At 45.6% G+C, this 15645-nt stretch overlaps 1 protein-coding gene across 1 annotated transcript in view; it reads right to left on the bottom strand.

Annotated features, from left to right (window-relative positions):
* The window catches only part of KCNK13 (potassium two pore domain channel subfamily K member 13), a 69910-nt gene extending 57211 nt beyond the window's left edge, over positions 1-12699 (bottom strand). The window contains exon 1 of the mRNA XM_087747496.1: positions 12316-12699. Coding sequence (XP_087603622.1) covers positions 12316-12652 — 337 coding nt within the window. The 5' untranslated portion in view covers positions 12653-12699. The remainder of the gene's footprint in view (positions 1-12315) is intronic.
* Between the last annotated feature and the right edge of the window lie 2946 nt (positions 12700-15645).

Raw genomic sequence — 15645 nt, 5'->3', positions numbered from 1 at the left:
TCAGCCTGCAGCATGCTCCTCAGGAAACTTCTGGCTTGGAAAATTATACATGCCTTAGAAGTAAGTATTAGGCAGAAGTAGTAGAATTATAGTAGGGAGATCTTTTCACAAGGTGAGTAGGCTGGAGAGTGGCCCGTCTGGAAAATGGACCCATTCTCCAGTTGGTCCATCTGGAGAAAGCCAGCATCTACCAGAGCTTTCCTTGGCCTGGTATTGGTACCCTCAGCCTTTGCCAGGGAGCTGCAAAAGCAGCCATGAGCATGGTGCGTTTCCTGATCCACTCACCTTTCTGCACAGGGCTGCAGTGTAACGAGGTCGGGGATGGAGGCTGGGCAGCCCAGCGCTGGCCGCAGTGTTCCTTCCAACGCTCGCCTAGCGAACTCGCAACATTGCCTTTGGACACACAGACCTCCTACAAAGGTCCCTGCTGCATGTCACCTGAAGGACTATGTTCCATTTTCAGCAGTGTTTTGTGAAAAAAAATGCCTTGGCTTGCAAGTATATGGACTTTTAGAACATTTAATTGTGTTAAATCACTCCTGAATATAGGATTTGGCCATCCCAATCATTTGGGCCTTCCAACAATTTCAGGTATCTAAGAGTTATTATCTGTCTGTGTTTGAAAAGTGGGATCCCACAACAGCGGCCTGAGCCATGTCCCACCCGGACACGAAGGCAAGGTCTGGGCATGCCCAGCCACCCTTCCTCCCTTTACTTCCTCCCATCCCCTGGTTTCTGCAGGAAAACAATGCAAGTGGAGAGCCCCAAGGTGAGCAATGGTTTATTTTGCTAGGTCTCTCTTCAACAAGCGGGAGATGAAGGGAGCAGTGGAGGGCACAGTGGAGAATAGCCACTGCTCGGTTTAAATGGAATTTAATTGCCTTGATTCTTCATCTGTTGAATATGGATAACAGTACTTTCCTCACGCTCTTTGTCTCCAAGTCATACCAGTATATGTAACACTAGCAGAAGGAGGTACAATTAATTATCAGCTGCCAAAATAGAGACTTCCAGCAATGTCCTTAGCTCCTTACAGGACCAAGTTCTTCAAAGTAAAGATCCATTTATTTTTTAGCTGTTTTTTGATGAATATTTTTCCATTCACATTTTTTTTTCATTCCAGCAGCAGTGAAGATATTGTTATATCTAATTTCACTGGTTTAATTAAGTAAGTGCTTCTCAGTCCATGATCAGTTCTATTTTACGCTGTTTTAAAGTTTATTTAATTTGAGATATATACTAAGCAAGGTAACATAATTGCACGTGTCAAAGCCTGCTTCACCCTAATATTAAAATGTTGCTTTGATTTCCTGAAGGTTTTAAAAAAAATAAATCTATGAAGTTGCATGTAAATTTGTCAAAAAATTCTTTTTATCTGAATTCTAAAAATACAAGTGAAAAATTGCCAAAGAACAAGATTCTATATGCAGTGTGTTGAACACCTTGCTTTTTTTTTTTTTTTTTAGGATAACAGGGATAATGAACACATACTGTCATAGAACCTGGGGAAAAAAGCTCTGGCAGAGGCATAAAAAACATCATCTTGTCCATTCACTGCCCAATGATGGAATTAAAGATTCCAGTGTCATTCTTGTGGGACGTCTGGTTAACCTGCTTGTAAAGGACTCTGGTGACAGAGTCTGTACAGCATTCCTAGGGAGCCTGCACAACTGCTTCACTTTACTTAGTGTTAGGAAACTTTTTCTAATGTATAACCTGAATCTTCTTTGTGGCAATTTAAGCCCATTAACCTGTGTCCTAGCTGCCATGCACTTCAAGAATAGTGTTCAATCCTTCCTGCGTCGGATTTTCATATATTATGTTCTCCCTCACTAATTCCCTTCTTTCAGCTGTGCAAGTTCCTTGATTTCTTCTGATTTTTGCATAAGCTCTGTTTTCTAGATGACTGATCATACCAATCATTTCCTTCTAGACCCTGTTTCTAGAAGTGAAGCAGTCGAAATCTGAAAACTGTGTTCCAGACAATGCTTCCCAGTACAGCATATAGTGGAAATACTACGCTGCAATCTTCCTCATATATTTCAATGTGATTTTTAAAAAAATTTTTTTTACAAAGGCATAGCAACAGTTCTGGACCAGAGACAGCAGTAGGCCCCTGCAGAACCCCATCTGATACATCCTTCTCTTCTGACAATGATCCAGTGAAAACTATTCAGTGAATACAATTTCCAGCTGGTCCCATTGCAAATTCATCACAACCACATTTCCTCAGGTTGCTTATCAAATGTGAGGCAATGTCAGAAGTCATGCTAAAGTCAAGATATCTGATATCAGTTGCTTATTTCTTATCCGCAGGGCTAGTCACCTTGTCGTACAACAAAATAGACTAAATTTGACCATATCTACTTTTGGTAATTTCATGCTGATCGTTACTTCACTCCTTGTTTCCATTTTGATGTTTACAAATAGTTGATTACCCATTGAAGCAATTTTCAGTGAATTAAGGTTAAGCTGTTTGGGCTATAATTTTCTTTTTTAATTCCTTCCTGTCATCGTCCCTTTTTTAAAGACTGGCAAAACGCGTGCCATTATAAGTTGCCTGGAATTTCAGCCCCTTCCATGAGTTGCCAAAGGGCTCCTTACTGCTTTAGTCATTTCTTTGAATATTCTAGAATGAAGCTGAGTTAGCTTAAATGATTTGAAAAGATCTGACAGATTTAGGGATTCTAACCCATTCTTTCACTTTCTCCTTGATCACAAATGTTAATTGTACCACACATCAGTTCAGAGTTGACCTTTTCAGGAGATGGGTGCAGAAAAAGGCATTAAACATTTCAGCCTTCTTGGAGTCATTTGTTGAGAGCTCTTTCTCTTTTCTATACAGCAGATCAAAATTTTTCTTAGTCTTTCTCATCCATATTGTGTTGATGAATGAGTTCACATCACCCTTGATACCCCTTGCTAATAGCATCATGATTTGAGAGGCTGGACTTTTTATTCTGTTCCTGTATTTGCATATCATTCCTTTTATTTGTCTTCACTGATCTCACTTTCTATGTATTTTCTATATGCTTCCTTCTTGTGACTGAAATCAATAACTAACTTAAAATTCAGGTATGTTGGTCTTTTACTACAGTTCCTGTCTTTCTACATTTGGATCACTTGAGCCAGCATCTTTCACATCTTTCGTCTGAGAAACTGCTAGCCTGCCTTAGCTCATTTTTTCTTTAGTTTTGATTCCTCTGAGATTGCATGCTGCAGATCTCCGAGTTCATGAAAAGTTTTGCTCTTGAAATTCCATGGTTTTCTATTCTTCCTCCTTCTCCTCTAAAGAATAATGAACTCTGCCACTCTGTGGCCACAGAAGCTGCCTTCTACACTTCCATTGATGCTAGGATAGAGTCAAATCCAGAAAGGTTTCCTCTTAAGTTGCCTATATGTTTCAAAAACTTGCTAGAGAACTTGTGCTCATCTCCCAACACATAAACCACTAAATAGATAAATCCCCTATTATCATCAAGTCATGCCCTGGAGAATCTTGCCACCTCCTCACAAAAAACCTAATCCCAGTCTTCTTGAGAGGGTGCAACTGATAAAATTATTTCCTCTACAGACTTCAGAGTGCTTTTAACTACTTACTGATCTTGTTTAAGAGAGAGAGAACCTGTGGCAGAGAAATTATAGTCAGTGTTGCCAACAGAGGTGTGCTGTTTTGGTTCTGCTACTGCCTGGGTGTCCATCTTTAGATTGCTAGGGTGGGATTTATTTCACCTAAATTTCAACACCAATAGTATACATATCTACCTTTGCACTTGGCACCTCAGCTGTTTTTTTCCAGTCGGGGAAGAGGAACAGACACACATATTAATTCATTTGACCTATTTTAGATATCTTCTGTAAAATTGGATGACTTGAAGATCACTTGAAGACTAGCAATAACAGAAGTAATAAAATTTACACAGGAGAACTGACCTGGCCTTTCCGCTAACTTCGTGGGTTACAGCCACGTGGTTTAACCTTGTGTTTCAACCAGTGTCCAAGAGAGAACATGCTAGGCTATCCCTCCCGTACCTTTTTTAGATCTTGCTTGTAAAAGGATTTCCACGTTGATTTAATTTCATACTTCCTTTCTATTACATGGTTTGCTTTGTTTGAAGATTTCTACTTCATTCTGCATACAGCAGAGACTGGTGGCCATTCTGTCATTATAACCACCATTCTCCTTTTCACATTTTTTCCTACATCTTTGCTTTATACAAATCTGGCATATATTACAGAAAGCTTTCAGTGAAAGTTACAGTGAACCATTCACTTGAGCAGGTTAAGTCTGTCAAAGGTGCGGAATGTTCTAGTTTTATTAACAGATGCAGTCCTAGGCTGGTAGCAATTAAAAGCTAAGTGAAGTGAGTTGACAATTACTTGGTAGTCTCTGTAAAGCATGTAAATGGCCTCAGTTTACCTGCAACTTCCCTAAGGCATCAGCCTAAGCACCCCTTACTGGCAAACACAGAACCAAAGGGGGGGGAAGAGGAAGGATGGGAATGGAAAGTGAAGAGCCTTTTGCTCTAGAGATGCCTTTGCTGAAGCACCCTCCCAAGCCCAGGGGAAGGGAATCAGTCCCATCCTCACTCTCAGAGCATGCATGTCTTTTAGGCTGTCAGGGCTATCAATGCAGGAGTATTACAATGCATTTTTAAAGATGACCTATAATTAGTGAAAGACTTTTTTATATACACTAGACAAAACTTTCTTCTCCAGGTATCAAAATGAGAGAGGAAACGTTCTTCCCTTGTTTGGGTTTTTTTTTTCATTCTGCCAGCTTCCCGCATGTCAAGTAAACCTCCTTGTTCTTTGCTGCTTCTAATGTCATCATTTCTGGGTGCTACCTGCTTCCTCTTTTTGGCACGGAGTAAGCCTTGTTGTTCCTCTTTCTTTCGTAGCTCCACTTTCAAGACATCTATTGAGCGAGATATTTTTTATCTTTAATTAAAACCCTCTTCGTGGTCCTCTTAATGCAAATGCTACATTATTTGGAAAAAAAATAAACCCTTTTCTGTTCTATTTACACAACGAAGGCCAGCAGGATTCTTTCAATACCTTCTGAAAAAACAGCCTCCAAAGCAATCAGTGTAACAATATTTTTTTTTCATTTTGTTTCTTGTATATCTGTGAAATATTTCAAAGCAAAATGTTCCCTTCTACATTTCATCTCCTTGCTCAATGTTACTTACTCAGCCAGATGCACTTTTCATTTTTAAATTATCACCATACAGTTGTTGATACATTAATTACTGCAATGACATTTTTATGAAGCTGTTTCTTGTATACAATTTCTGCTCATCAGAATTCCTAGTTTTCTACACTGAAACTATGAGATCTTTGAATATTTTATCATCATGGAAACTAATTATCATTTTTAAAGTACGCCAAAAGGAAAAGGACAGCAGACATGACATTCAGTAACCTGTATTCCACCTTTTCAGGATACAAGTGAAATATGCTTGTCAAGTCAGACACTGCAGGATGTGGTAGATTCAAAGGGAAAGAGAGAGTGAGTGTCACACTAACTCAAGCAGTCATGACCTGCATTGACATTTGGGGTATTCCTGTCCTTCTGGCCAGTCTACAACAGAAGAAAGCAAGGATGCCATCAATGTTACCTTCAACAGAGCTTGTTGGAACTAAATGCTTTATTTCTAATTGTTTATCTGAAAGAGAATCTGAACAGGCTGGTGCAATCTTTGCGCTTCTGCTGATGAATATGGCAAGATGATAAAAAGTACTTTATACCCAGAAAAGGACTCAGAGGCTTAGTGGCTCCAGGAATGTAATCTAGTCCTTGCATGCTCTGGTTCTGCAACGTACCAGGGAGAAGGTAGGCACCTCAGAAGGGTATCTGAAACAGCCCCCACGCCAAACAAGGAGTTCTTCATAGGAACGTCTCCATCACTGAGAGCAGCCTTGGTGAAAAGCATCTTGGAATCAGTAAAGGATCCCTAAAACTGAAAATTATGTACACATTGCCCTCCACTAAATGTAGCCTTCATCAAGAATAGCCAGAATGTAAGAGCTGTGGTCAAAGCAGGGAACTGAAACCCAAACTCCCCTTCTTGTGGCAGACCTTTAATCACTGTGCTTTTATTCAACTAACAGCTGCATGCCACTGTTTTTAAGGAAAAGAGGGATCTCTTTAAAAGAAAATGTATAGGGGGTTGCATTCTGGACAGGATTCAGGACATGATGGTGTCTTCTGAAGTTCACAATGAGGCAACTGACATTTGGGGACAAGAACAACAATACACTTTATGGGCACGAAAATGAGTGTAGACTCTCTGAGTCAAAGAATAGCTTTATTCTCACTGTTGGGCTGGATAAAGTGAAGCAGAGATGACACATTTTATTAATGAATGAGGGGCACAGCTAGGAGCATAACTAAAAGCACTGACTTGTATTGCTTTCTTCTAAATGGCAGGACACACGTGCCACGTATGCACAACTTTCTTGAAGTGTCGGCTCACGAAGAGGAAAGAAAAGATCATGAACCTATAATTAGAAAAATCCAGAAACTGAATGAATCTATGAAAAAGAAAATGCTAGCTCCTGTGAGTTTATCTCATTGTCCCACCTGGGATTACAGAGCCCTGGTTATTGCTCAGTGGCTAAAGCAGGTCATTTTGAATTATTAGGGCTGCTTGCAGGCTAAACAATATTTAAAGAAGAAAAATGTTATCTAGGAGAACAACACGCCTTGTGCTGTACAAGTTCAAATATTTCAGGCGTGGTACACTTAGGTAATGGCGCGTCCTGTGGTCTCTGTGACACCAGGAGTAAGCTTGGCCCTTGGCCCCAGGTGGAGCATTCGGTGCAGTTGCAACCCTTTGTTCACTCTACATATGGTAAAGACAGGGTGATCTGAAGGCTACAAGCAGCAGCCCAGCTCTCTGGTTTTAATTACCTTGGTGGTTTGCTGGGCATTATCCCCCGCACACACACGTCTTTTTTGCACAGCTGTAACTTCACTCAGTAGCAGGTACTGCATTTACACAGGTGAAAATGAGGAATCCAGCACTTTCTCTGACATTGATCAGCACTCCCTCCTTCACTCCACCACAGACTGCTGTAAGGTGGACAGTGCGGCTGTCTCACCTGATGCAGATTTCCCCATTAGTAAATGATGCTCCCATCAGCATGCTACCCCTTCTGTACAATACGCTGTGGGGTTGCTTGTCACTCTCTACTGTAAAAAACTCACCCTTCGCTCCAGGAAATTTTATCTCTTGGGCCTCAGGTAATGCATCAGTGGACAAATCTCTCTTCTCACCTTGCACCAAGACTTTACACCTCCAGCCCAACATGCTGCAGCTTCTCGCAGAGAGGAAGGATGCAGATTTTGACAATTTCTCCAGAAAATGTACCTCATTTTGTGAGGATGATATAATTTCTTCCTTTGCCTCACTGCTTATAAACAGTTCACACAGAAAAGACAAGAGGCAACAAGCACAAATTGACATACAGGAAATTCCATTGGAACAGGAGGAGAAAACCCTCTTTTACTGTGGGGGTGGTCAAACACTGGCACAGGCTGCTCTGAGAGCTTATGGAGTCTCCATCCATGGAAATATCCAAACCCCGGCAGTACGCGGCCCTGAGCAGCCTGCGGTAGCTGACCCTGCTTGGAGTATGAGGGTTGGACTAGATGATCTCCAGAGATCGCCTCCAACCTCCACCAGCCTGTGCAAAGGGCAGCCATATCATACGTCAGTTTGAGGAGTTGCTTCAGGCTGTGCCTTTATGACAAGATACATTTTATTCCCTTTACAGTTAAAGTAAACAGCTTTTAATTGAGATCATAATACAGGCTGGGGTGGGCATAGGTCCTTTTTTCAAAAAAGAAAAAGGAAACAAAGTCCTTTCAATTTTCTTAAGCTATTCAAAGAAAAATAGCTGTACATGAGATAAAGGTGTCTTGATGCGTTGATAAATTCTTCATTTGATGCAACTGAAGTCAATAAGAGTTTTTTCCAGTGGTTTCAAAGAGCAGAGGAGAATCTAGATGCTGCAAATATCCCAGTATGCTAACCCTCTGTACTGCTCAAGGGTAGCAGTGTCCACCTATTTCCAGTGGAACTGAGGGTGCCCAGGTGTCTGTCACGAAAGATAAGCAGTGATCCAACGCATAGATCTTCAAACACCTGGGCAGCAGCTCCCTACCTCTTGGAGACACTACTGTCCCAAGGTACCACAGAGGTCCCTAGATATCAGAGTTGCCTGCTGATGATTGCAACTTTACAGTCTAATGCTGCTGAACACTCAGAACCTATCAAATGCTGTACCCCCCTGTATAAACCATATAAACATTCACTGAAGTGCAAATTGGGACTTAGATCTTGGTTTACTTTCTGGTCTGCAGAATATTTTATTAGTCTATGAAAAGTGGAAGAGTTTCAACAGAAAACACCGAGAGTCCCAGCTTAAAATTATTCCCCAGACCAGTGGTCAGGGCACTCTGCTGAGACACAGGGATGCTGCTTCAAGTCCTTGCTGAGACAGAAGTTGCTTTGATCTCTCACATCCTGAGACAGCACTACTACCACCTGATTTCTAGGCAAAAGGGACACTACGTTATGTGACAAAGGGCTGACTGGAAAGCAAAGTGGGCTTATGGAGGAACCCAGTACACACATGTGGGCTCCTCCCTGCGGGTTGGAGTTAGGCACCTGCCTTCATGGGATGGAGAGGCTTTGACCCCATCTTCTTCCTTGGGATCACAGAATCATGGAATCATTTAGGTTGGAAAAGACCTTTAAGATCATCGAGTCCAACCGTTAACCACCACCGATCACCTCCTGGCTACTCTAGGTAGTCTCCCAGTTGGGCAGGTATTTTTGGTTACCTTCTTACATTTCAAATGTTTCCACTTACTATATAGGTAACCTTAGTGCTGGATCACACTAAGCAAAAGATACATCAAAATTAGGAGTTACAGGCTGAGCACTGGTAGGAATAAACCCTTTTATGGAACAAACTCTAAATTACTAAACGGAGAAAAGACAACTTGGGTTTTTTTTATTAGTTCAGCTCTGTTTAGCTTTGTATTTTCTTGACAAATTAAAATAAGCTGGTTATATTTAATTTTGACCTCTTGAATCAATGCACTGATATCATGCTCCGATATCTATGTGACAAACATTTTATGTGAATCTTAATTAAAAAGACAGTATTATTCCTTTAGATATTGCAAAACTCTCGTCTTTCTTCTGAAAGCCAAAAATACATGACGGTATTTCTTTCTAGCTAAAGTACAGGAAGCAGTTGATGTTATAGGTGATGTTTCAGTGATGCTTTAGCAGTATATCAAAGTGGCTACTTTCGCCTTATTTACTGCAGAAGAAATAAATTTACCCTGGTGGAGTAGCAAAATAACTTCCACTATGCAAAAGAGAAAAAAAAAAACAAAACAAACCAAAGGTTACAAAAGAAATAAAAGATGACTGGTTTTACAACAATTTACCTGCTAAATCAAAAGCTTCTATACCAGCACATAGTACTGAGTGTAGAAGGTTAGCTGGTATTAGGAATATGCCATAGAAGCACCTATTCCAAAAAAAGTGTTTTTAACTGAAGGCACCACATTTTATTTAGCTGTAGAAATGTATATAGCCACCAGAAGTATAGACTGAAAAACACATGAAATAGTCCTTCCACTTTCCTCAGAACTAGCAAGGTCACAGCTGGAGTAATACATTAATTTTAGGGCACCGTACTGGGGCATGAAAGAAGATGTGGACCATTTGGAAAGGGCTGAGAAGAGAGCAAAAGTATTGATTTGAGATGCGTAAAACAAAATCTGTTGTTAGGATCCCAATATGGTTGATGAAAACGAGTGTGCGGTTGCAGAGCCTGCAGGAGAACGCTCCTGCGTGGCACAGCTGAGGGATCTGGCCGAAGCACGAGAGTCTTGTGAATGTCTGGAGAGCCCAGCGCGCAGCACAAGCTAAGCTAAAAAGCTGAAACGCACAATCACTCTCACAAAGCAGCAATGCTACTGAGAGGACTAAGAAAGAGGGATGCCATTGATCTGACTGAAGGAGTGCAATGCCACTGATGGGATTAAGAAAGAATGATGCAATCGATAAAACACACTGAGAAAGTGACACCACTGATAAGACTGAGAAAGAGCAATGCCAGGTCAAAAGAAGGGGCAGGATGTAAATCTCCAGAGTCTACAGACCATACACAATCTGAACGAAAAAGGGTTCTTGAGGACATTTTCTGCAGAAACATTGATGGAGCTCTAAACGGTGGGCAACGGAAATCAGCAAGCCAGAGAAATTACCAGAAAGTGTGAGTGGATAAGTGGATGCTTGTGTCTGCAAGCAGCTACAGTTAACAAGACCACAGATACCCTTCTCTCCTTAACAATCTCATTTATATAAGAGAAATATTAATGTTAAGAACTACTGGCATCAGTTAATACTTGTGAGGAGTAACTGTATCACTGGAAAGGAGAGTTACAACATTGTGGCTTTCTGAATTGAGAGAAGACTGAAGGGACACATGGCAACGGTCTTTGAGTACCGAAGAGGCCATTCTCTGGGTATGAAGGATGGTAAGACAAAGATAATGCAAGTCACTGAACTGCAGTAAGGCAGACATCAGGAAAACCTTTTTTTCTGGTGAGGATAATAATGCACAAGGCTAGATTCCTTGTGGAAGCTGTGGGATCTCCAACAGTGCAGGTTTGAAATTGCAGCTTGGACAAACATCTATCAGGAAAAAAAAAGTCACATATAATTGACCTCCTCTAGGAACAGAGGTGCAGCAGGTGGACTGGGGAGATCTGGTCCCAGCTCTCTCTACTACGATTTTACGGCTGTAGCAAAGGTTAGCATCACCACTGTATTTTGATCATACAAGAAGCACGCCTGAATGGAGATGTTACAATGGCAAACACACTACAGCAGTTTGCAGAAATGGGCTTAACAACGTTATAAGTTACTTTAAATTACCAGTTCAGCAGAACATTTAAGCATAGTTCTTGGGTCTTACAGACTTAAGGTCTAAGGACACAAAACCCCCAAATCTCGATGCCCTGAGGAAATGTAAAACCAGCCCAATGACATCTTTCACAACAAAATTAACTCCAGACGTAAAAAACTCGGTATTAGGGAGAGGCTGAGCAGAACCACCAGAAAGCGTTAGGTATTCTACAAACCGCGGGACAGCACAAACTCTCACATGTCCCACATAAAGCAAGACACCTCAAAACTCCTCTTCAGGGAACAAGTGTTAACGGAGGTTTCCTGAAGAATTGCTGTTGGTAATTAAACAATCACTCCTCAGTGTGCGTGTCACACGCGGAGGGAGACTGATGTGAATTGGAGATACCAATACGAAGATTTATTGTCGCCATTTGTCACAGTGGTAAATGCGCACAAGATTGCCGGTCTCTAACTAAAGCAAGCTCGGTTTCTCCGGGGCTTTTAGCTGTCCGCAGCCGCCTGAACGAAGCCTTTCTGTTGACACCCGTGGGCTCCCTGGGGCGCTTATGTCAGTTCCTGGTGCTGTCCCTTTTCATCTTAATGTACTCTCGCCAGCCCCCTCGGAATTTCTATTCAATATCACCTTCGCCCGAAGGCTCCCTCAACCTGAATAAACTTGGGTTTATTCACAAACGAAATAAGCACTGCCCACCGACTTGTTGATTCTGCCTCAGAGAGCCAGAAGAGCAAAAAGCCGAGTGGTTTGAAACCCAGCCTTTCCAAGTTGTACACTCTACAGCCGGTCACTAAAAAAATCTATCTTACGGTTCTTGTTAAGACCAGACTAGAGTCTCAGAAAGGTCCCTTCCGAGCTTACAGCCTATGAAGCCACCTACCTCCAGACCTAAGATTTGCTGTAATGGGACTCCCCAGAATTTAAAGACATACAGCGTTTGTTTAAAGCTTTCGGCTCGGGGTGCGACTGCCCTCTCACAAACTCTGCCACCGCACGCCGAGGCCAGGTTCCTCCGCGCAGGCAAGCGCAGCTCCCGCGGAAGAGCCTGGCGGCCTCTGCCCGGCGCCCGGGGCGAGCAGCCCGCCGCGCCGCCGGCCGCACCCGGGGCGCTGAAGAGGAGGGGGCGTCCCGCAAGCGCGGTGCCTCCCGCGGCAGTGCCGCTCTGACAGGAGGAGGGAAAAAAGGAGCAGCGAGGAGACCGGACCGTGCCCCGCACCGGCACGAAGCCCGCCGTGAGCCCGGGGAGCTGGGGAGGGGAGAGGGGGCTGCGCACCCCCGGCCGCCCTCGCCCCGCCGCCGCCGCCGCCCCGGCGCCCGCCCGCCCCTCCGCGGCCGCCGGCGGGTCCCGCCGCTCACCGATAGTGGAGACGACGGTGCCCACGAAGTAGAAAGCGCCGGTGAAATCCCATCGGGGCCGGATGTCATCGACGCGGATGCCGGCCCCGCTGGCCTCCTCGTACTCCCGGAGGAAGTGCCGGAGCTCGGCGCGGCTGAGGTTGTGGCGGCGGGTGAAGTTCTCCAGCCGCTCCTCCCAGCGCTCCTTGGCCTCCCGCTCCGTGGGCAGCTCGATGGCCGAGAAGACGGCGGCGCCGCACAGCATGTACAGCACGATCAGCACCGCCAGCAGGAGGAACCGCGCGTTGTCCGCGTTCAGGCGACCCGCGCTGGAGCAGCAGCCGCCGCGACACGCCATCCTCCGCCCCGCGGGACCGGGCTGCCGCGCCCGCACGCTACGTCGGGGCCCTCCCGCCGCCGCCGCCGCCGCCGCCGCCGCCGCCGTCGCCGGGCATCACGGCGCCGCCCGCCAGGCGTGCGCCGGGCCGCGGCCGCGGAGCTCAGGGTGCCGCGGAGCCCGGCGGCGGCGAGCGGCGCTCCCGGGAGCCGGCCGGCACCTCCGTCCCGTGGGCAGAGCGCTGCCCCGCCGCGCCCGGCACGGCCCCGCGGCGGACGGGCTTCGGGCTGCGGCGCATCCTGCGGGCGAGGGAGCCGCCGGTCCCGGCCCGTCCTGTCCCGCAGAGCCCCTCAGCCCCGGCGCGCCCCGCGCCGGGCTCCCGCCTCCGCCGGTTTCATATCCCCGTCCTTCCCCCGCCCCGAGCACGTCGGAGCGGGGCGCAGGGACAGGCGCCGCCAGGCGCCTCCTGCCTGCCGGGGGGGCGAGGCGGGACCGGTGGCCGCTCGCCCGCCGCCCTGCCCCCCGCCGCGGGGCTCCTCCGCCCCGGCCCCGGGCCGCCCGCGCCATGGCCGCCGGGGAGGCGCGGGTCGGGCGGCGCCCCTGAGGGAAGCTCCCCTCAGCCGAGGCGCGGCCGCCGCTCGGAGCGAGGCCGCCGCCCCCGAGGGTCTCCCCGGTGCTCCGGGCAGGGCAGGGCAGGGCAGGGCGGGGCGGGCCGGCACCTGGCAGGGCGGGCCGCCGGAGGGCGGCTGCCCCGCAGCCTCTACCCGTCTGAGGGGCGGGGGTGCCCCCCCCCAGCGCCCGCGGCCTTCCCGCCCGCTGTGGGCTGCCGGCCGCCCCGGCCGTGGCCCAGGCCCGGGCCCTGGGGCTGAGGAGCGCCGTGCCGCCCAGGGTGCCGGGGCCTCTTAGGCAGACCGTGAGTAAAAATCTGCGGTTGATGGTATTCCCCGGCTGCCAAAGCAAGAAAAATTACTCCCTCTTGCCAAAAGAGGGCACCTTTTTCTCTACAGGCCTGGTTGCTGATTGCCGTCTCGACGACGGGCGACATCTCCATCCTCCAACACCGGGCAGTCGAAGGGAAATGTTGTGCGGAAGACAGAGGCAGCTCTCCCACTGCAGTGTGGTTTAAAAATGCATCATTTTCGGGCTCGAAGAGTTCTCGACCCAAACCTTCTGGAAAAATCATTGTTGCTATAAAAAGAAAAAGCTAAACTCAGCAATATCTGGCAATTACTACAGTGCTGAATTCTACTTTAAAATGACTGGGGGCTAGAATTCAGCTCTGGAAAACATATTAGTATATAAACACTCTTCCTTTCCAGTGAAAGACAACCTACATATATTTTATTTTAGAAATCAGGTTAATGAGGCATTACTACACCATTTACTTCCCCCCCACGCCCCCCATTTTCTATTAATTATGTTGCAGTTAAAATGCAATGGGAACTAACAGTAAGATCTTAGTAATTACAAATCTCCCTTAACGGTAGATAATCGTATACTTAGCATAAGAGCCATTGATGGTCTCACAGCCTGAGGTGTATTTGCATCTTGGGTATTGGTCGGACTCCTGGGGGTGGACTGTGGGCAATTCCGTGCCGATGTTCAAGAGGAGATCACCAGCTGCGTGGCAACGCATCTGGACAGCGCAGAGAGAAGCCAAGTCCTTTTCCCACATCGCACAGTAAACCAACAGCCAAGGATGAATGGGAATCATGCTTCCTCTTTGTTTTTCCCTATTTGTTGTTATTCATAGATGATACGTAATGCATCATGTTGCAGGATTTTATTCCCTCTTCCTTAGTCTTCAGCATAGACTGACATATGGCAATTAAAATTAGCGGCAATGCTGGAAGACATTAAACAGCCAAAAAAAAAGAGATGCCAGTCAAACTAACCAGACTCTGTGCCAAGTGCCAAAGGTAACCACACGCTTCCATAAAAAATGCTGGTGTATCTTTAAAATTATCGATAGTTCCTATTAGAGGAAAAAGAACCCCTATATTTCCCTGCTTTGCCAGTCTTTGCCAGCCAGAAAGAAGATGGATCTAAATCCGTGCTCTGCCAGCCAGCAGAGGCAGCAGAACTGACCGAGCACCCTCAGTCCGCACTGAAGTCTCCATCCATCGAAGTTGTTCTTGGGTGGCTTGGATTAGCACAGTGGGAACAGGAGCCTTTAACTGCTTGCGACCATGACATCAATGTGATTCCCCAAAGGAACATGAAGAACAATCACATTACCCAAAGAATTATCCAAGGAAAATTATTCAAGGATATTGAGTTCCTCCTATTATTTACATACTAGTTCGTTAGCGAGGAATAGTTATTTTTGTGTTGGCCTTGGGCATAGAGGGAGCATTACATTAATGCAGGTAAGAACATCTGGCATGGTTTTGAAAGACAATGAAGTATACTACTGTCACTGGGCATCAAAAATTGCAAGTTCCCTTAATTTGTCAAACCTGATCTTCACCAAACTAAAACACTGTAGAGGACATGCAGTGATTTAATCTCTTGAGAAAGCAGCTTCTTAAGGACATGCTCCCTATTAGGGGACAGAGCAAGCGTGAGTTGATATTGACTGGAATCCTGAAGTAGAAAATGAGAAGATGGTTGACAAATATCACAGGTGTGGCAACTGTTATTATTTTAAGCTCCTTTTCTTCCTTTACTTCCCCTGTTTTAATTAAGGTACTTATTCTAAAGAATACTTTCTTGTAAAAGAGGTCACTATTCCCATTGCTCTTGGGTAGATAGCTGGAAAAACTTGAGTGTGTGGAGAGCACGAACAGTGTAATGATGCAGTCACCCATTCAGAGCATTTAAGCAAGGTTGAATAAAGAAATGCAATGTGTTCACTGGCATAAGGAAAAAAAACCTTATCTTTTAGTTTCAGGTAAAAAAAAAGGGTTAAACATGTTGCTGACATTTAAATTAACCCCGAATTGAAGTTAACATCTTGTGAGCCCAAACACTGAATGCATTGTGGTTAACCTCAGTACAGTCGCTTGTGGCAG

This window comes from Nipponia nippon, unplaced genomic scaffold, assembly GCF_047370975.1.
Source record: "Nipponia nippon isolate SJK-2023a ecotype South Korea unplaced genomic scaffold, ASM4737097v1 scaffold_11, whole genome shotgun sequence".
NCBI lineage: Eukaryota > Metazoa > Chordata > Aves > Pelecaniformes > Threskiornithidae > Nipponia > Nipponia nippon.
This window is presented reverse-complemented; position numbering and strand designations above follow the sequence as displayed.